Source organism: Oncorhynchus mykiss, chromosome 27 (assembly GCF_013265735.2).
Source record: "Oncorhynchus mykiss isolate Arlee chromosome 27, USDA_OmykA_1.1, whole genome shotgun sequence".
NCBI lineage: Eukaryota > Metazoa > Chordata > Actinopteri > Salmoniformes > Salmonidae > Oncorhynchus > Oncorhynchus mykiss.
The window spans coordinates 18,910,584-18,933,193 of record NC_048591.1 but is presented as its reverse complement, the minus strand read 5'-3'; the positions used below and the strand labels follow the sequence as shown (position 1 = coordinate 18,933,193).

Here is a 22,610-nt window from a genome sequence, read left to right as displayed (position 1 = left end):
CTCACCTGTTTTTATAGTAAGCCTTGAGGTGGTACCACCCAACACATCTGGAAGGGAGTGTATTTCATACTGAACCCCTCCCTTTTGAAGACATAGTGGCACAATCACGAGTTCAATGGTAGAGTTGAACCGCATGGGCTTCATCTCAACCCTTCGCATCTGCGGTGAAGGCGGCCGAGTTACATCGGTGTTTGTCAGACCATGTGACATCCCGAAAATCGGTCTTCTCACGAAAAAGTTCGTAGCATCTGAACCGTTTAGGCTACAAACTAATGACTCCATAAGTGTCACGGGAATCATCGGAATGTAACCCATACAAATGAATGGAATTATGGAGATGGTTAAATATATATATATATTTTTTCCTGCGCTTTCTTATGTCTCCTAGATATAGGACAGACACTTCAAATCCTTGTTATTTTTTGGACTGTCTTTGTTGCCATTTATGAAGGTGTCATTCAATGCATTTCTATGGGCTATAGTAGTAAAAAAAAAAATCTACCTAAGTGTCCTACATTTCAAAATCAAATAGCTAAATGAGCCATGGTTTGATCATCTTAAAAAAATCTATATGTTAGCTTAGTAGAACCCCCCCCCCCCCCTCCCCAACAGCTTAGACTTGTAGAGTATATTAAGCACCATTATCAATAAGCTCTATTTCTATCCTAATCCACTTGATCCCCCCCCCCCCCCCTTATCTTTGATATGATGTACTATATAATGTGACACCTGTACCAAACAACATGCTTTACCAACCTGCTTTCTTCACCCAACTGTACCTGATGATTTCCACTTAGGCCAGGCAGAGAATATCTAGCTATGTCATGTTCTGACTGTTTCACTGTAAACCATTCTTGTATTGTAAAATGACATGGGTGCCAAGTCCTTTTTCTGTGTTCCTCTCACTAAACTAGATGTTGGCAGTCTGACAGACACTACTGTCCATTGAGGTGTCCCATGCTATAGCAACAAAACAAAACCTAGCAAACACCAAACTGTGTATGTGCATACCTGCCTCCCTGCGTGCCAGTTCCAACTGAACAGTAGCCGGCGCGCCTATTCGCACTACACACAATAGGTCAGCACATTGCTTGCTCTGCTAGAGAGAGCGAGACAGCGAGAGATCCACCACACAGCGCAGGACAACAAAGCGAGCAGCCGACTCAGCATGGTTTAGTGGAGATCAGCATATATGACCCCTGACCCCCCCCCCCCCCCCCCCCCATCCCCCAAAATAAATCCATGCTCATCCAATGATGAGGTGGGATCCCGGCCCAATAGGCGGCATGGGGATGTAAATGTATATATATCCCTACTCTGGGGGCTTGATTCCAACTCTTACGCTTATCTTTCTGGACGTCCGTTCCTCCCTTGTACCTGACAACCAGCCGCTTGGTGAGATTCACACTCAGGGAAGGGGGTTGTGAGCGAGAGAGATGGGGGGCAAAGGTGTGGTCTCTTCGTCCCATAACATAAATCAAGGACTGTCAAATTGAAGCTTTTGACTTCAATTAACTCTGGGATGTTCTTTTGGCTTATATCAAGAGAGTGATGTTTTGCATTACTTTGACGTTCTTTCTGTTCTGTGGTTCATTTAATGGGAAATGGCGGTGAGAGATATGAGCCCACGTTTAACTGTGATCTTCTCTCAGCTCAGCAATCCTACCTGCATCTGGCAGATGAAAGTGTGCTCAGTGTCACTAAATTTAGTAATTGTAAGAAAAATATGTTTGAGCATGTTTAAAAAAGATCTTTGGAGATTTTATTTTTTCACAGAGGAATTGCTCTTTATGGAATATTTAGTGGGGGTAAATTGCACAGGCAATTCTCTTAGAACAGGCTTCAACATCAAAAGGTGTGTTTTGGGGTAGAGTTAATGAGAGAGGAAAAAGCCTAAAAACCAGTCTAGATTAAGACCTTGAGTGACTAGATACAAGTAGATTCTGTTCTCATTAATAGTTTGGGTGAATAAGTGGGTTTTGATATGGAATTTTGCCAAAAGACGAATATTGAAATCTGTTTTATAGTCATTGAGTTGAACATGAACTACCGTTGGTCTTTTTTTCTCTTTTGTATCTGAAACCGGTGGGAAACGTTTCTTTGATCTATTTAGCTGAACAGATATGACTCTTGGGGGGCTAGGGGCCTGTTGAATAGATATACAGCTGGGGCATGAGCTGCAGGTAGCTTAGTGGTTAAGGGTGTTGGGCCATTAACTAAAAGGTCGCTGGATTGAATCTCTGAGCCAACGAGGTGAAAAAATCTGTTGATGTTCCCTTGAGCAAAGCACTTAACCCTAGTTGCCCTGGATAAGAATGTCTGCTAAATGACTAAAATGAGTGTCACAATATGAAGGTCAAAGGAAGCTGTTTTTCCAAGAGGCTAGGCTTTAACCTCTCTCCCTCTTTATTTCTCTCCCTCCCTCTCACTCTCTTCCTGTTTGGCCACAGATTCAACCATGTCCCACTCCGGAGCCCAGGGCAGCATTGGGAGCCACCCAGCCATGGGGCTGCGTGCCCACAAAGTAGGTCAACACACTTTTTTAACAATCTACTTAACATAACTAATCATCTTTAGCGAAGATACAGCATTTCCAGTTGTTTTAAATGCCCAAGACCGCCTTCTTGATCAAAGATCTCCATATCAAATCATTAACAGTATTGTATTATATTATAGCTTATTACGGTAAATTACAATAATGTGGTATTCGCTATCTTTACAGATGTACCTGTTTGAGTTTGAGAACTTCCAGGGTCGTATGATGGAGTGCATCACTGAGTGCCGTAACCTGTGTGAGAAGGGCTTTGAGAGGATCGGCTCCATCAGGGTGGAGTGTGGACCGTACGTCATATCTAACTTCATCTGTTTACATAGAAGATTAAAAAAAACATTCATAGGAATTCATATTATTCGAGCCATTAGAATGAAGTTGTCAGCTGGAGAGTGTCCAGAAGAATGCTTGCAGAATAATTCTGAGCGGGTCGTACACCAGCTACTGGGAAGCCCTCAAAACCCTCGGAATCATGTCCTTCGACAGCAGACGGGAGCAGATCTGCCTGACATTTGCTAAATCCCCACAGAACTCCCAGTTTGCAGACTGGCTCCCCCCTACCAGACCTCAGAATACTGGACAGGCAACGCGCAACAGCCACAAACTGAACACTCCCATAACACACACAGGCCGCTATCAGAACTCTCCCATTCCATACTTCACTAAACTGATCAATGCACACACCATATAGCCCAGGGGACTTATAAATGCCTCTGAACTCTGAAGATGCCTTTTCTAAAGCTGCCACCCCAAACCTTGTTGTCGTAGTATTGTTGTTTTGTGTATATATTACATATTTTTTTAATTTTATTATATTAAGTGTTTTGATAGTACAATCCTAAACTATTTGATAATTATGTGATTGATGTTATGATTGTAAATTGGTTTACAATTCAGTCTATGACTGAGAGAAACCAATAACCTACTAATACTAACGTTATCTTAGTCCAATGAGACACCAGATACATAGTTAATTTACAACATGCAATTTCCAATGATACATGACTTTTACGATGAACATGTGACATCTAACATGGTGTCACCTAGGAACCTTCTAATCACTTAGCTGTACCTAGCCTCAAGGCTTCTGATCATGGTGATAAGAGAGTTGTGTTAATTCATTATAAGTGTGTTATAGTTGTGCTGTAACACTTATATAATGTCCCCATACAGCTGGGTGGGCTATGAGCAGCAGAACCTGAGTGGAGAAATGTTCATGCTGGAGAAGGGAGAGTACCCCCGCTGGGATACCTGGAGCAACAGCTACAGGTGTGACCGCTTCATGTCCGTCAGGCCCGTTCGCATGGTTAGTCTGTCCATCCATCCATCCACTACATGGATACTCTAGTCTAAGTGGCTTCCCCTCCTCGTCTGAGGGATGTGGGTGAATAGGTGGTAAACTCTATTGCTGATATCCCTCCCTCTGTCCCTCTATGCCTACAGGACACCCAGGACCACAAGATCTGCCTGTTTGAGTGTAATAACTTTGAGGGCCGTAAGATGGAGGTGTGTGATGAGGATATCCCCAGTCTGTGGTCCTACGGTTTCCAGGACCGTGTGGCCAGCATCCAGGTCACTGGTGGAACGTGAGTTGGCATATTAACTTATCAATCAATCAATCCATCCATCTACACATCCATTTGATTTAAGATGTTAACTTCCATTTCTCTCTCTCATTATCTCCGTCTGTTTCTCTGGATGACAGTTGGGTTGGCTACCAGTACCCCGGTTACCGTGGCTACCAGTACGTGTTCGAGTGCGGTGTCTTCAAGCACTGGAACGAGTGGGGCGCCCACCATCCCCAGATCCAGTCCATCCGTAGAGTGAGGGACATGCAGACACATCGCAGAGGCTGCTTTGAGTGGACCGTCTAGGTGGGGCCAGGCAGGCGACGGGTCATGGGCCAGCAGGACAGAGGGGAAGGGGCCTGGCTTGCCCTGGAGCTCCATCTTGGAACTCCACACAGCCAACATAAGCTAACAGCGTACATCACTGGCTCCACCTCAATCACTTTTACAAGTAGTAACATTCAGGGTGTGTACTGTGATGCACAATCCTTGAATGAAGACAGTGCCACCTACTGGGCAAAGGTTGCTACTGCAGTTCACCTGCAGCTGACTTCCACAATGCCTGAATATAATAATACTGGTGAAAGTGATAGCTGTACTCTCTGTTCCAAGACCTGATGGAATTATAGCATGAGAAGATTTATGATATTTATGATGGGGATTTAAATTGGAGAAAGGGAATTAGTTAACAAAGATTTTAACAAGTTATATAACTTCATTAGTTTGTGTTCACTAGTTTGTTTCCATATCTGCAAACCCAATTTATTTTATACATCTTAGTTGCTTATGTGTTTCTTAGCTATATACCTAATGATGCCGAATACTCCTGTTCATTACAATGCTCTACCCTCCTACCCATCTGTGAATCATTTTAGAGAGCAGAGATACTACATACTGCTCTCACTCCAGTCTCTAAGCTACGGTGGACAGCTGCCAGCTCTCTGTGCTCTGTCCATGCCCTGCAGTGAGCTCAATCATCCACGGGAGGCACTGTTTCCCCATGTACTCTCCCCCAAAGCCACCTTCTAGTTTAGGGATTGCACCTCAACCATAATTTCCCCAATGACATTCTACCTTCAAGGCTTCAAAGCTATGCCCATGACCCACTCAATCTATGGCAAGGAAGCTATGCCCATGACACACTCAGTCTAGGGCAGGGAAACTATGCCCATGACACACTCAGTCTATGGCAGGGAAGCTATGCCCATGACCCACTCAGTCTATGGCAGGGAAGCTATGCCCATGACCCACTCAGTCTATGGCAGGGAAGCTATGCCCATGGCCCACTCAGTCTAGGGCAGGGAAGCTATGCCCATGACACACTCAGTCTAGGGCAGTGAGGTTGTCTGAAGGAGGAAGTGAGCTAGGGGGCATGATTAGGAGACAGGCTGCTGTAGGCTACCTGGTAGTGTTTTTCTAGACATGCTGACCTTTTGGGCGACCCCTCCCCCCTCTTAATGATGGGGTTGCTGAGGAATCTTGTTATATACACTATATATTTCTCAGGGATGCTGGCATCTGGAAAGCAACTTTCCAATAAAATAAAAAAATGAATGAAGATTCCTAACCTCAGTGCTGGAAATGCAATCAGTGGCTCATGTCAGGTTACTTGTTTGACTTTTTGTTCTCTTGTGTGTTGTATAATTATCTGTGGTGTTTGTCCCACGTTTTCATATCAGTTATGCTGAACATTCAAAACATTATTCTACATAATATAGATATCCTCACAAAGACGATCCTGCATCAACATCAACAGTGACACATTGTAACCATGTCATGTTCATGCAATTGAACAAATAGCCCAGATTTGGACTGTCGGGGGCTCACTTGGGCTGATGTCAGAGTGATTTTTATTTATTTATTTTATACATTGTAGAATAATAGTGAAGACATCAAAACTATGGAATAACACATATGGAATCATGTAGTAACCAAAAAGTGTTAAACCAATATATTATATATTTTACATTCTTCAAAGTAGCCACCATTTGCCTTGATGACAGCTTTGCCAGTGGTGGAAACAGTATCCAACTGTCATACTTGAGTAAAATTATACTTGAGTAAAAGTCACCAAGTACAATTATACTTGAGTAAAAGTCTAAAAGTATTTGTTTTCAAATATACGTAAGTATCAAAAGTAAAAGTATAAATAATTTCAAATTCCTTATATTAATCAGACCAGATGGCACCATTTTCTTGTTTTTTATTTATTTACGGAAAGCCAGGGGCACACTCCAACATCATTTACAAACAAAGAATTTGTGTTTAGTGAGTCCCCCAGATCAGAGGCAGTAGGATGACCAGGGATGTTCGGTTGATGTGAATTTGACTATTTCCCCTGTCCTGCTAAGCATTCAAAATGTATCAAGTACTTTTGGGTGTCAAGGAAAATGTATGGAGTAAAAAATACAATATTTTCTTAATGAATGTAGTGAAGTAGAAGTAAAAGTAGTCAAAAATATAAATAGTAAAGTAAAGTACAGATAACCCAAAAAATGACTTAAGTAGTACTTAAAAGTATTGTTACTTAAGTACTTTACACCACTGAGGTTTGCACACTCTTGGCATTCTCTCATCCAGCTTCATAAGGAATGATTTTCCAACAGTCTTGAAGAAGTTCCCACATATGCTGAGCACTTGTTGGCTGCTTTTCATTCACGATGCGGTCTAACTCATCCCAAACCATCTCAATTGGGTTGAGGTCGGGTGATTGTGGAGGCCAGGTCATCAGATGTACTGCTCCATCACTCTCCTTGGTCAAATAACCCTTACACAGCTTGGAGGTGTGTTTTGGGCCACTGTCCTGTTGAAAAACAAATGATAGTCCCACTAAGCGCAAACCAGATGGGATTGTTAAACAGCCATCACTAACATTGAGTGGCTGCTGCCAACATACTGACTCATCTCTAGCCACTTTAATAATGAAAAATGTATGTAATAAATGTATCACCAGCCACTTTAAACAATGGCACTTTAATGTTTACATACCCTACATTACTCATCTCATATGTATATACTGTACTCTAAACCATCAACTGCATCTTGCCTATGCCGTTCGGCCATCGCTCATTCATATATTTTTAAGTACATATTCTTATTAATTCCTTTACACTTGTGTGTATAAGGTAGTTGTTGTGAAATTGTTAGGTTAGATTATTTGTTAGATATTACTGTATGGTCAGAACTAGAAGTACAAGCATTTCGCTACACTCACATTGACATCTGCTAACCATGTGTATGTGACAAATAAAATTAGATTTGATTGTGTATCGCTACAGAATGCTGTCGTAACCATGCTGGTTAAGTGGTCCTTGAATTCTAAATAATCACAGACCGTGCCACCAGCAAAGCACCCCCACACCATCACACCTCCTCCTCCATGCTTCACGGTAGGAACCACACATGCAGATATCATCCGTTCACCTACTCTGCGTCTCACAAAGACACGGCAGTTGGAACCAAAAATCTCAAATTTGGACTCATCAGACCAAAGGACAGATTTCCACCGGTCTAATGCCCATTGCTCATCTCTTCTTATTGGTGTCCTTTAGTAGTAGTTTCTTTGCAGCAATTTGACCATGAAGGCCTTTCACGCAGTCTCCTCTGAACAGTTGATTTTGAGATGTGTCTGTTTCTTGAACTCTGTGAATGTCACGTTCTGACCTTTATTTCCTTTGTTTTGTATTTATTTAGTATGGTCAGGGCGTGAGTTGGGTGGGCAGTCTATGTTTGATTTTCTATGATTTGGGGATTTCTATGTTTCGGCCTAGTATGGTTCTCAATCAGAGGCAGGTGTCATTAGTTGTCTCTGATTGAGAATCATACTTAGGTAGCCTGGGTTGCACTGTTTGTTTGTGGGTGATTGTCTATGTTAGTGGCTTGTGTCAGCACAGGTCTCATTTGTAGCTTCACGGTCGTCATTGGTGTATTGTTTTTGTATAGTGTTTCAGTGTTCAGTGTTTTCTTTATTAAAATTCACTATGAACACATACCACGCCGCATTTTGGTCCTCTGATCTTTCTCGCCTCTCCTCTTCAGATGAAGAGGAGGAAGACCGTGACAGTGAAACATTTATTTGGGCTGCAATTTGAGGTGCAGTTAACTCTAACTTATTTTCGGCAGCAGAGGTAACTCTGGCTCTTCCTTTCCTGTGGCGATCCTCATGAGAGCCAGTTTCATCATAGCGCTTGATGGTTTTTGCGACTGTACTTGAAGAAACGTTTAAAGTTCTTGAAATTTTCCGGATTCACTGACCATCATGTCTTAAAAGTAATGATGGACTGTCATTTCTCTTTGCTTATTTGAGCTGTTCTTGCCATAATATGGACTTGTTTTTTTTAACCAAATAGGGCTATCTTCTGTATACCCCCCCCCCCCCCCCCCCTACCTTGTCACAACACAACCGATTGGCTCAAACGCATTAAGAAGGAAAGAAACTCCACAATTGAACTTTTAACAAGGCACACTGGTTAATTGAAATGCATTCCAGGTGACAACCTCAGGAAGCTGGTTGAGAGAATGCCAAGAGTGTGCAAAGCTGTCATCAAGGCAAACGGTTGTGTCACGACTTCCACCGAAGTTGGTCCCTCTCCTTGTGTATTTAACCTTCTCTTCCCCCTCATTGTCCTTGTCGGTGATTGTTTGTTTGTAAACTTTTGACTGGTACTGTATAATATAACCAACTCTGAAAGCATCAGCTGCAACTATTGTTTAAAAATCGCCCATATTGTGCCATTGACATTAGAATGTTGGACGTTTAGTCACATAATTCCATGTAATGTGGCAGCTCTGTTTTTGGATTGTAACTTTGGTGATAGAGGCACAGGGTAGAACAGGGTTTAAAAAAAGATTTGTAGCTATAGGGCCATCACATAATTCACTAGCCCCACAGAAGCTATTTTCCAATATGGCTACCAAACAACAATGTGGTCTTATCAGAAAATTTCGCAGGAGCATAACTCTATGAAATATAATTGTAATATGCCCTGAAATATCTTAAAATGTTCATAGTGATGTAGAATACACAACCACGTCTGCCAGTTGTGCCAGATACAGTATATAAGGATGTTAAACTATTCACAGAATTTTGATAAGAATGTGTCCAAAAAGCTGTCTGATTCGCTGATTTCTGTAGATATGATCAATAATTGCAATAATCTGCAAACATGTAAATTGCATATGTACACGTGAATAGTCATGGATGTGAGCTGAAGGGACAACTGCTTCACATGACCTACACTGGCCAAGTGGCCATTTTTACAGTTTCTGGGAATCATGTAATGATCATGTCATGATGAGAAGTTACAGTAACAATTGAATGAGTCATAGGCTGTTCAATGCGGGAGCGCATGTCCATGCGCTAGTTGGCCACCGCAGAGATGCATGTAGGGTGAAAGGACTCCGTTTATGTGAGAATATCCTGCTATCATTTGAGTTCATTAACGGTTTATGATGATTTCGTATGAGCGCAGACGGCCCACCACATCCTTCCTTCCTCTCTCTACGTTCTGAAGTCTGTAAACCCCCGCCACCACCACACGCGCGCTCCAAGAGCAAGGGCTATTCAGCCGCCGCACACAAGCAGTCACGGACAGACGGGTTTAAAGAACTTAAGGATTTAAATTACATACCGAGTGAGAGAGCCGTTGAGCCTTGGGTGAGGGAGGGAGAGAGACTGATTTGTATCTTCACCAGATCTGGAGGGGGAGGAGGCACGGAGAATGAGCTATTCTTGTACCACAGAGGCTGTGTGTAACAGCCAGGACGCACCTAACGCCAGTGCGAAGAAAGCGGCTACTAATAATACGAACCGTGGCAGCGGAGATCTCGACAGCAGCAGCAGAAGCCCTAGTTCACGCCACTCGCACCCCAAACCGCTCGTGGCCATGAAAGTGAAGAAAGGCTGCAACTCGACAGATGCTGGGGTCCCGGTTACATCGGAAGACGAGTTGCTAAGAAACCCCGTAATATCGCCTGAGGATGTACTTGGGTTACAGAAGATCACTGAAAGTAAGTAGGCTACTAATTGGTCTGAAGGGTAGCTTCATGGCTACCTGAACCGTTCTGTCCACAGCGCACCTGCTGTTGCTCGGATGCCTCATGCCTGGCATGAAGCATCCGGTCCACAGCAACAACGTTACATTTTTAACGTGCAGCCAGCCATCCATCTATTCATCCATCCGCGTAGTAGCATATTAGTTACCCTCGTGCCAGGTTTTCATTTTTCAAGGGTATACTGCCAGTGCATTGGCTTGCGACACAGAGGAACATTAGGCTAAAGTAGTATATTTGTGCGTGTGGAAATACAGGTTATATAGGCTAGCGAAATGTACAGTTGAATGTTTCTCTGTTTGCAATCTCGCCATATTAGATAATGATGTAAGACAGGGGAGTAGGCTATCAGCCTCTAGCTCAGACAGGTTTAGTAGACCGGAACATAGGTATCCACACAACCTTGTGTGTGTGTGTGTGTGTGTGTGTGAGAGAGAGAGAGAGAGAGAGAGAGAGAGAAGGAGCTAGAAAGAGGGATAAAGACAGAGAAGGTTGGAGCAAGCGAGAGAGAGAGTGTGTGTGTAAATAGTCTTTTTGAACCAGACAGGCAGGGATTAATGTGATTGTTCTTTCTAATGCCCACTGTTGTCCACGTTGATGAAAAAAAGTCAATCAGACTTCTCTTAAATCCTTTCCCCAACCTGAAGAACGTGTTTCCTCTTAGGTAACAGGTGGTCAGTGCTCTGTGCCTGCCAACTGAGACTGAGACAGTCAGAGCCTATTTAAAGATCTGTATTAGATTGTTACATGACACAACAACACAGCTACAGTCACTTGGGACACAGATAGGCTTTTTGTTGTTGTTGTTGTTGTATAAAGCACATCCACTCTCTGTTCCTTCTGCATTCACACTAGGTTACTGGTGATTGGTTAGCTGTAAAAGTAATTTTAAGGGGTCATCTTTATGTCAACTACCTGAGTACATCCTGGTTCTATCAAGTGGCTTTTTCCTGGTCTGAAAGAGACTGCTTCTCAGGTTAAAATGAATTGCACCAGCCTCACAAAGTATACAGACTGGTGGCTGTTGTATTGCTTGCATAAATTCACCTTTGACATCAGTAGCGGATATACAGTACAATAGAGCGAAGGCCAGGCATACTACGATACTATTCTGTAGACACTGTAGGATAAGGGCCTTCTAGGCCACTTTAGAGACTTGGGATGCATCCATATTGTACTTGACACGCTAGTTCCATTTTATATCACAAACCAATGCCCTGTGGTTGTGGGTTAGCTAGATGGTAATAAGGCCTTTAACCTAAGCCTCCATGTACGATGAGTCATTTCAATATACTGTACATGCAGACTTGTGTCTGAACAATTTGGTTGCTGTGCGGAGAGTCTCTGCTTTAAGCAAAGGGAATTTCTCATCATCCGGAGCAGTACTCATCCCAAAAGGCGCACTAGCCCGCCAACATCATCCCTTTTATCCATGTTCCTGTCCGATAGTGTTAGCTGTTTGGTTCTGTAACCCCCAGAGGAAGAGCAGCATCGGGCTGCAGTGGTGAGATAATACAGAAATCACTGATGATGGCTGCCTAGTGATAATCTCTGCTCTCCACTGACATGTAATCTGGATTATGTCAGAAAGGAAGGGAATGTGGCACTTCTATGACCTGATTGACCCTAGTTAATTAATGCTTCAGAGTCAAGCAGCATGCAACAAAACACTCAATGAACAACGCATCTGGAAATTTGTTTACAGGGCATATCATTTCTGATTCGAAGCCAAGTTTAGCTGATACTATATGTGTTACATTTTCTGTGTTCACTGTTTTGGTCTCTAGCCCACATAGTTGCAGTTTAGGATACATTCAGGAAACCATAGATCAAATGACATAAATGACATTTCTCTGACAAATGCTTTATGATAGCCACCTGCTATGGCCTAATAATTATTTGATTCATGGTCATTGTATAGAATATCGTTGTCCCCCCTCCTGTAGGAGATGCAGTCGTATTGAATTTGGCCCTATGGTTGCCTTACTCCCTTTGAATCAGCACAGTACATACTGTATTAATGAACCAGAGAATCTTCATTATTCAGTCAATACATATGCTACATGTATGCCGAGACTGTACAGAGATCAATTTTGTCCATTTTCTGCTCAGTGGGGGAGAAATAACCAGTGAAAGACTGAAGGAGAAGATTGCAAGGCTTGCTGTGTAAATGACTTTCATGGCAGTGCTTTGGGAGGTAACTGCGTCCATTTTGGGGAGGCAGGGAGACACAGTGGCTCAGCGCTGATAAGGGAGGGACACACTGTTTCTCTGAGACAGGCATGATGAGGAAAATAAATGTCATCTAACCAGTAGAGAGAGAGAGTGTTTTGTGAAATGAGAAATGGTTTGTTATCAGTGTATGTATGCTGCATGGGGCTTATGCTATAAGGAAAGGAAAGGGAGAAGGGATATAAAATACAGTAGTCACTGCAGGAATTTATTCAGCTTGCAGCATGCCATGTATTTAATAGTATGTAAGATGTGCAGAGTTTCATTCCAAAACGCTATATATGCATTTTCATAAATGTTGGTAAATGAGCTTTTATTCTTTATTGAAATTATGAAAGAGATTGATGTGTTCTTTCACTATCTAATCATGGGGTTGTTCACTATCTAATCATGGCATGGGGTTGTTCACTATCTAATCATGACATGGTGTTGTTCACTATCTAATCATGGCATGGGGTTGTTCACTATTTAATCATGACATGGGGTTGTTCACTATCTAATCATGACATGGGGTTGTTCACTATCTAATCATGACATGGTGTTGTTCACTATCTAATCATGACATGGTGTTGTTCACTATCTAATCATGGCATGGGGTTGTTCACTATTTAATCATGACATGGGGTTGTTCACTATCTAATCATGGCATGGTGTTGTTCACTATCTAATCATGGCATGGTGTTGTTCACTATCTAATCATGACATGGGGTTGTTCACTATCTAATCATGACATGGTGTTGTTCACTATCTAATCATGGCATGGGGTTGTTCACTATTTAATCATGACATGGGGTTGTTCACTATCTAATCATGGCATGGGGTTGTTCACTATTTAATCATGACATGGGGTTGTTCACTATCTAATCATGGCATGGGGTTGTTCACTATTTAATCATGACATGGTGTTGTTCACTATCTAATCATGACATGGTGTTGTTCACTATCTAATCATGACATGGGGTTGTTCACTATTTAATCATGACATGGGGTTGTTCACTATCTAATCATGACATGGGGTTGTTCACTATCTAATCATGGCATGGGGTTGTTCACTATCTAATCATGACATGGTGTTGTTCACTATCTAATCATGACATGGGGTTGTTCACTATCTAATCATGGGGTTGTTCACTATTTAATCATGGGGTTGTTCACTATCTAATCATGGGGTTGTTCACTATTTAATCATGGGGTTGTTCACTATCTAATCATGGGGTTGTTCACTATTTAATCATGGGGTTGTTCACTATTTAATCATGGGGTTGTTCACTATTTAATCATGGGGTTGTTCACTATCTAATCATGGGGTTGTTCACTATTTAATCATGGGGTTGTTCACTATTTAATCATGGGGTTGTTCACTATCTAATCATGACATGTTGTTGTTCACTATCTAATCATGGCATGGGGTTGTTCACTATCTAATCATGACATGGGGTTGTTCACTATTTAATCATGACATGGTGTTGTTCACTATCTAATCATGACATGGGGTTGTTCACTATCTAATCATGACATGGGGTTGTTCACTATTTAATCATGACATGGTGTTGTTCACAATCTAATCATGGCATGGGGTTGTTCACTATCTAATCATGGCATAGGGTTGTTCACTATCTAATCATGACATGGTGTTGTTCACTATTTAATCATGGGGTTGTTCACTATTTAATCATGGGGTTGTTCACTATTTAATCATGGGGTTGTTCACTATTTAATCATGGGGTTGTTCACTATTTAATCATGGCATGGGGTTGTTCACTATCTAATCATGGCATGGGGTTGTTCACTATCTAATCATGACATGGGGTTGTTCACTATCTAATCATGGCATGGGGTTGTTCACTATTTAATCATGGGGTTGTTCACTATTTAATCATGGGGTTGTTCACTATTTAATCATGGCATGGGGTTGTTCACTATCTAATCATGGCATGGGGTTGTTCACTATCTAATCATGAGGTTGTTCACTATTTAATCATGGCATGGGGTTGTTCACTATTTAATCATGGGGTTGTTCACTATTTAATCATGGGGTTGTTCACTATTTAATCATGGGGTTGTTCACTATTTAATCATGGCATGGGGTTGTTCACTATCTAATCATGGCATGGGGTTGTTCACTATCTAATCATGACATGGGGTTGTTCACTATCTAATCATGGCATGGGGTTGTTCACTATTTAATCATGGGGTTGTTCACTATTTAATCATGGGGTTGTTCACTATCTAATCATGGCATGGGGTTGTTCACTATTTAATCATGGGGTTGTTCACTATTTAATCATGGGGTTGTTCACTATTTAATCATGAGGTTGTTCACTATTTAATCATGGCATGGGGTTGTTCACTATCTAATCATGGCATGGGGTTGTTCACTATCTAATCATGGGGTTGTTCACTATTTAATCATGGCATGGTGTTGTTCACTATCTAATCATGGCATGGGGTTGTTCACTATCTAATCATGGCATGGGGTTGTTCACTATCTAATCATGGGGTTGTTCACTATTTAATCATGGCATGGGGTTGTTCACTATCTAATCATGGCATGGGGTTGTTCACTATTTAATCATGGGGTTGTTCACTATCTAATCATGTCATGGGGTTGTTCACTATTTAATCATGGGGTTGTTCACTATCTAATCATGGCATGGGGTTGTTCACTATCTAATCATGACATGGGGTTGTTCACTATCTAATCATGGCATGGGGTTGTTCACTATCTGATCATGGCATGGGGTTGTTCACTATCTAATCATGGCATGGGGTTGTTCACTATCTAATCATGGCATCATGGGGTTGTTCACTATCTAATCATGGCATCATGGGGTTGTTCACTATCTAATCATGGCATGGGGTTGTTCACTATCTAATCATGGCATGGGGTTGTTCACTATCTAATCATGGCATCATGGGGTTGTTCACTATCTAATCATGGGGTTGTTCACTATCTAATCATGGGGTTGTTCACTATCTAATCATGGGGTTGTTCACTATCTAATCATGGGGTTGTTCACTATCTAATCATGGCATCATAGGGTTGTTCACTATCTAATCATGGGGTTGTTCACTATCTAATCATGGGGTTGTTCACTATCTAATCATGGCGTTGTTCACTATCTAATCATGGGGTTGTTCACTATCTAATCATGGGGTTGTTCACTATCTAATCATGGCGTTGTTCACTATCTAATCATGGGGTTGTTCACTATCTAATCATGGGGTTGTTCACTATTTAATCATGGGGTTGTTCACTATCTAATCATGGCGTTGTTCACTATCTAATCATGGGGTTGTTCACTATCTAATCATGGCGTTGTTCACTATCTAATCATGGGGTTGTTCACTATCTAATCATGGGGTTGTTCACTATCTAATCATGGCGTTGTTCACTATCTAATCATGGGGTTGTTCACTATCTAATCATGGCGTTGTTCACTATCTAATCATGGGGTTGTTCACTATCTAATCATGGGGTTGTTCACTATCTAATCATGGCGTTGTTCACTATCTAATCATGGGGTTGTTCACTATCTAATCATGGCATCATGGGGTTGTTCACTATCTAATCATGGGGTTGTTCACTATCTAATCATGGGGTTGTTCACTATCTAATCATGGGGTTGTTCAATGGCAGACATGCATTTATTTAAAATCTATCACTTGATGGGTTCATTTCAGGGAGACAAATAATCATGTTGTTTAGCAAAATTCTATATACCCGCCTCAGTCTCAGAGAAAGATGTACTGCTAGGTTTTACATAGTCAAATCTAATAAATAACCACATCTGTCATAAATACATGTACAAATGATACATTTGTGACATCAATATTATTATTTGTATATACATAATTCAATGCAGTAATATGAGATTTTTGTGTAAAACATTTGCATTTTACATTTGAGTCGTTTAGCAGACAATCTTCTCAGAGTGACAGTAAGTGCATTGATCTTAAGATAGCTAGGTGAGACAACCACATATCACAGTCCAATACAGGATACGGACATTCCAGCTAAACAACTGATATATAGAGAACACATTTTCATATACATGTACATCTAAAATCTATTCATCAAAAATCTGAGAACAGTAATATGTTATACACACACACACATAAGCAATCATTTCTGATGAAAAAACACACATGAAAAAATGGGTAGATATAGTGTTTTGGAAACTCTTCATGTACAGTATATTATATACTGTTATGAGATACGATGCAAATGCATCACAATACAATCTGTTTCCAACGGAAACTGAAGAAACATTTTATCTTTGGCACATGCTCACATCTATTAGATAAACCGCGGGCCATTTGACATTTGATGTGACTAGTTCACACAACATTGGCTGTCATCTTATTACTCAAATGTAGTCAGATGGCCCGCTTTGTTGTGATAGTATTAGTCATAATGGCTTCAGATTGTTCACCAGGGAGAATCCTTTCTCAGGGATAGCTCATTCCACTCTAGTCAGCCAACACTAACCCAACAGGCTTTTGGCTCTCAGGAAGTGTCTCGCCACACAAGCGATTGCTTGAATATAGGCCACCACTCTTGGAAAACCATCCTAGGTAGCCAAAGCCAACAATACATCAACAGGCTCCTGGCAGAATACTGGACTGCTCTGTATGTGTGGGGTGAAGTGGGGAACCAACCTGTATACTGGCAGGTCTCAGTCTCACCACATCATATACATGTATATAGGCCACTTCAATCAGTAGTCCTTAGGTAACATAATGAGATCCTAAAAGTAGAACTATAGCTTTTTTTTCTCGCACTTATTGACTTCTTACTGTAGTTGTCGAGCCACATCAAAAAGTAACAGTACTATACTTAAGTAATAAGGCCCAAGGAGGTGTGTTGTGACATGCCCTTAGCCGTGGTATATTGGCCATATATCACAAACATCCAAGGAGCCTTATTGCTACTATAAACTAGTTACCAACATAATTAGAGCAGTAAAAATAAACCACCCGGTTTATAATGTATATTAGCTATTCCTAGTCCCCTCCAATTGTTGTCCAGTCCTCCTCACCCATTGTGTGTTTATTTGTCTGCAGTGTAATTGTCTATTCTTCAAATGAGTGTATGAAAGACATTACTGTAAGTATATTAATGTAAGTATATTAGCTCTCCAGTAATGAAACTCTTATTCAGTGAGTCCAGCCCACTTCACGTCCAGCTCCTATACAGTCTCTCGATGTCTCCGTCATCATAGAGAGATTGAATTAAAGCCAGGGAAACACTGCATCACTGTCTGTCTGATAAACAACAACCTTTCCCTCTAACTGTATATTCCCATGACTGTATTTACAGTCTCTGGACTTGACTGTCACCACAATGGCTGGAGTTTTAAAAGCAAATTGATGTGTGTGGCTGGCCTAATTTAAATCTACTCTTTGCATCCGTCACAAGGTAAGTTACTGTTCTATGGGGGTCATTCATCTGATGTCGATGGGCAGGACAGTCCTCTCCTCTCTTCTCTTCTCTTCTCCTGTCCTCTCCTCTCTTCTCTTCTCTTCTCCCGTCCTCTCCTCTCTTCTCTTCTCCTGTCCTCTCCTCTCTTCTATTCTCTTCTCTTCTCCCGTCCTCTCCTCTCTTCTCTTCTCTTCTCTTCTCCTGTCCTCTCCTCTCTTCTATTCTCTTCTCCCGTCCTCTCCTCTCTTCTATTCTCTTCTCCCGTCCTCTCCTCTCTTCTATTCTCTTCTCCCGTCCTGTCCTTTCCCGTCCTGTCCTTTCCCGTCCTGTCCTCTCCCGTCCTGTCCTCTCCTGTCCTGTCCTCTCCCGTCCTGTCCTCTCCCGTCCTGTCCTCTCCTCTCCTGTCCTCTCCCGTCCTGTCCTCTCCCGTCCTCTCCCGTCCTGTCCTCTCCCGTCCTGTCCTCTCCCATCCTGTCCTCTCCTGTCCTCTCCCGTCCTGTCCTCTCCTCTTCCGTCCTGTCCTCTCCCATCCTGTCCTCTCCCGTCCTGTCCTCTCCTCTCCCGTCCTGTCCTCTCCCGTCCTGTCCTCTCCCGTCCTGTCCTCTCCCGTCCTCTCCCGTCCCGTCCTCTCCCGTCCTGTCCTCTCCCGTCCTGTCCTCTCCCGTCCCGTCCTCTCCGGTCCTGTCCTCTCCCGTCCTGTCCTCTCCCGTCCCGTCCTCTCCGGTCCTGTCCTCTCCCGTCCTCTCCCGTCCTGTCCTCTCCCGTCCTGTCCTCTCCCGTCCTCTCCCGTCCTGTCCTCTTCCGTCCTGTCCTCTCCCGTCCCGTCCTGTCCTCTCCCGTCCTGTCCTCTCCCGTCCTGTCCTTTCCCACCCCGTCCTGTCCTCTCCCGTCCCGTCCTGTCCTCTCCCGTCCTGTCCTCTCCCGTCCTGTCCTCTCCCGTCCCGTCCTGTACTCTCCCGTCCTGTCCTCTCCCGTCCTGTCCTCTCCCGTCCTGTCCTGTCCTTTCCCGTCCTGTCCTCTCCCGTTCTGTCCTTTCCCGTCCCGTCCTGTCCTCTCCCGTCCCGTCCTGTCCTCTCCCGTTCTGTCCTCTCCCGTCCTGTCCTCTCCCGTCCTGTCCTCTCCCGTCCTGTCCTCTCCCGTCCCGTCCTGTCCTCTCCCGTCCCGTCCTCTCCCGTCCTGTCCCGTCCCGTCCTGTCCTCTCCCGTCCTGTCCTCTCCCGTCCCGTCCTCTCCCGTCCTGTCCTCTCCCGTCCCGTCCTCTCCCGTCCTGTCCTCTCCCGTCCTCTCCCGTCCCGTCCTGTCCTCTCCCGTCCTGTCCTCTTCCGTCCTGTCCTCTCCCGTCCTGTCCTCTCCCGTCCTGTCCTTTCCCGTCCTGTCCTCTCCCGACCTGTCCTTTCCCGTCCTGTCCTCTCCCGTCCTGTCCTCTCCCGTCCTGTCCTCTCCCGTCCTGTCCTTTCCCGTCCTGTCCTCTCCCGTCCTGTCCTCTCCCGTCCTGTCCTGTCCTCTCCCGTCCTGTCCTCTCCGGTCCTGTCCTCTCCCGTCCTGTCCTTTCCCGTCCTGTCCTCTCCCGTCCTGTCCTCTCCCGTCCTGTCCTTTCCCGTCCTGTCCTCTCCCGTCCTCTCCCATCCCGTCCTGTCCTCTCCCGTCCTGTCCTCTCCCGTCCTGTCCTCTCCCGTCCTGTCCTCTCCCGTCCTGTCCTCTCCCGTCCTCTCCCGTCCCGTCCTGTCCTCTCCCGTCCTGTCCTCTCCCGTCCTGTCCTCTCCCGTCCTGTCCTCTCCCGTCCCGTCCTGTCCTGTGCTCTTCTGTCTTCTCCTCTAATTTTTGCATGTGGATAGATGTCTTGTGGTGGGGATATTGTTCCTCACTTGGGTCAAAGCAACTCAACTCTAAATCTGATTAAACAAATGTAATCTTTAGTAAAACAAAACAGTTGTGATAGCCTGTATATTTGAAGGTTAACAATTAACGCAAGTCAGATAGGCCTAAGTAATACAACATGTATGATCTATTGAGTGGCACATTGGGGTATTGAGAATGTATCATTGCTTGTTGAAAGCAGCAAGCCATTGACTCATTTTCATCTGATGAGGATTGAGTCAGCCAGTATGGCCTGTTTCTCTGTGTGTGTGTGTGTGCGTGCGTGCGTGTGCGTGTGTGTGTGTGTGTGTGTGTGCCAGCCGACCACAGAGTCTGTGCACCAGTAGAAAGGAAGAAGAAGGAGCCACTCACTCAACACTGTTGGTGGAGGAGGAAATGACTTCTTCGGTCAGGGACACAAAAACCCTCCACCCCATGGCTGTACCCGGACCACCATGACATTTCCATGTGGCCCTCAACATTATGTATTACATAAGCAAAACCTTCCACAATATGCTATTGTATCATTTGCATAATGAAAAATACGAAAATATTATTATGCTTTTATTGTCGGACAGACCATTGTTACACCAGTCTTAGGACATGTGTTACTATTGTATGATGCAGGTCTGAAAAAAGGTTCACATGATATTTGAATGTGTCTGTGCCTAAAGTTCTGGGGTAGGAGAATCTGTTTCCAGACAGACCGGTGAACTCAGTATGCCACGTAGTGGAAAGAGACCCTGGAGGAATATATGAGCTTAGTCATACCGCCAGGAGTGTGAGTGTGTTAAAGTGTGTGTGTGTGTGTGTGTGTGTGTGTGCGTGCGTGCGTGCGTGCGTGCGTGCGTGCGTGTGTTCACCCTCTGAATGGGATGATGTGATGAACTGAGACGATTCGTGTTCAAGCTAAAACAGCCCTACGGTACAATAACACAACAGTACTTCTTACCAAGCCGTATTCATTTCAGTTGCCTCCATTCTTTGTGACGTTTGGCACAGAATCCTATCAACATAGAGCAGAGTTTAAAATGGCCACCGGCCTTTTCTCTCTCAACTGGTAGCAGTGTGACCCTGGGGGCCAGTGAAGTACTGTAGTGGTAGATGGTAGATATCAGAGGAAAGCTGTCAGAGAGATGTGCAACTGCAGTGTAACTGGAGCTTCCTGGGCTTTGTTTATTTTTCCTATGGCCCTAAAACATGGCTCCAACTACATGGCCTACATGGCCAAGCTACAAAGTCAAACTTGGCTATAACATTATACTTTTTTTGCCCTACGATGTGCTTATTTTAAGGTTAAGGGTCAGAGCTTTTCCTTTGATCCTCCACCTCCTAGTATGTGTCTATACTTGTTCCTGGTTGGCTGAAGCAGTGTAGTAACCTGTAGCAGCTTATATTGTGGCTTCTACTGTTCCGCCTCTCTGATAAAGATAGATTTGCTTCTCAAAGTTCTAAAGCAGATGAATAAAAGGATTGTGACCAGTAAACAAAACACCATAGGAAGGTTTGTTTAAATCTAAACTAAATGATAGACATCTATCACTTAGTAGGTCTATCTTGTTTGTGTTTAAAAAAGGCCTAGTTTTATAGTCAATGATTTACCGTCACATATTGTTGTTATAGGCTACTGTAGACACGCAGGTGGTCCACTTCCTCCATTCTGTTGAAGTGGGAAACAGTAAACTAGCTGTCTGTTGCAGATGCACCTCTACAGGGTTAATGCAGTTAACTAGCTGTCTGTTGCAGATGCACCTCTACAGGGTTAATGCAGTTAACTAGCTGTCTGTTGCAGATGCACCTCTACAGGGTTAATGCAGTAAACTAGCTGTCTGTTGCAGATGCACCTCTACAGGGTTAATGCAGTTAACTAGCTGTCTGTTGCAGATGCACCTCTACAGGGTTAATGCAGTTAACTAGCTGTCTGTTGCAGATGCACCTCTACAGGGTTAATGCAGTTAACTAGCTGTCTGTTGCAGATGCACCTCTACAGGGTTAATGCAGTTAACTAGCTGTCTGTTGCAGATGCACCTCTACAGGGTTAATGCAGTTAACTAGCTGTCTGTTGCAGATGCACCTCTACAGGGTTAATGCAGTAAACTAGCTGTCTGTTGCAGATGCACCTCTACAGGGTTAATGCAGTTAACTAGCTGTCTGTTGCAGATGCACCTCTACAGGGTTAATGCAGTTAACTAGCTGTCTGTTGCAGATGCACCTCTACAGGGTTAATGCAGTAAACTAGCTGTCTGTTGCAGATGCACCTCTACAGGGTTAATGCAGTTAACTAGCTGTCTGTTGCAGATGCACCTCTACAGGGTTAATGCAATTAACTAGCTGTCTGTTGCAGTTGCACCTCTACAGGGTTAATGCAGTAAACTAGCTGTCTGTTGCAGATGCACCTCTACAGGGTTAATGCAGTTAACTAGCTGTCTGTTGCAGATGCACCTCTACAGGGTTAATGCAATTAACTAGCTGTCTGTTGCAGATGCACCTCTACAGGGTTAATGCAATTAACTAGCTGTCTGTTGCAGTTGCACCTCTACAGGGTTAATGCAGTAAACTAGCTGTCTGTTGCAGATGCACCTCTACAGGGTTAATGCAGTTAACTAGCTGTCTGTTGCAGATGCACCTCTACAGGGTTAATGCAGTAAACTAGCTGTCTGTTGCAGATGCACCTCTACAGGGTTAATGCAGTTAACTAGCTGTCTGTTGCAGATGCACCTTTACAGGGTTAATGCAGTTAACTAGCTGTCTGTTGCAGATGCACCTCTACAGGGTTAATGCAGTTAACTAGCTGTCTGTTGCAGATGCACCTCTACAGGGTTAATGCAGTAAACTAGCTGTCTGTTGCAGATGCACCTCTACAGGGTTAATGCAGTTAACTAGCTGTCTGTTGCAGATGCACCTCTACAGGGTTAATGCAGTTAACT

At 43.5% G+C, this 22,610-nt stretch overlaps 2 protein-coding genes across 3 annotated transcripts in view; both read left to right on the top strand.

Annotated features, from left to right (window-relative positions):
* The first annotated feature begins 1,312 nt into the window (after nt 1-1,312).
* LOC110507686 (beta-crystallin B1-like) lies at nt 1,313-5,706 on the top strand. 2 transcript variants are annotated; one of them, XM_021587834.2, is made up of 6 exons: nt 1,313-1,395; nt 2,451-2,524; nt 2,723-2,841; nt 3,725-3,857; nt 3,995-4,137; nt 4,257-5,706. In XM_021587834.2, the coding sequence occupies exons 2-6, from the start codon at nt 2,459-2,461 to the stop codon at nt 4,423-4,425; spliced, it is 630 nt and encodes a 209-aa protein (XP_021443509.1). In that variant the 5' UTR covers nt 1,313-1,395; nt 2,451-2,458; the 3' UTR covers nt 4,426-5,706. The 2 variants fall into 2 exon arrangements, with proteins under 2 accessions (XP_021443509.1, XP_021443508.1); XM_021587833.2 differs by having other exon boundaries at nt 1,339-1,449.
* A 3,743-nt stretch (nt 5,707-9,449) lies between these two features.
* The window catches only part of LOC110507688 (protein unc-119 homolog A), a 38,388-nt gene continuing 25,227 nt past the window's right edge, over nt 9,450-22,610 (top strand). Inside the window, exon 1 of the mRNA XM_036965309.1 lies at nt 9,450-10,128. Within this exon, the coding sequence (XP_036821204.1) occupies nt 9,840-10,128 (289 nt within the window). The 5' untranslated portion in view covers nt 9,450-9,839. The remainder of the gene's footprint in view (nt 10,129-22,610) is intronic.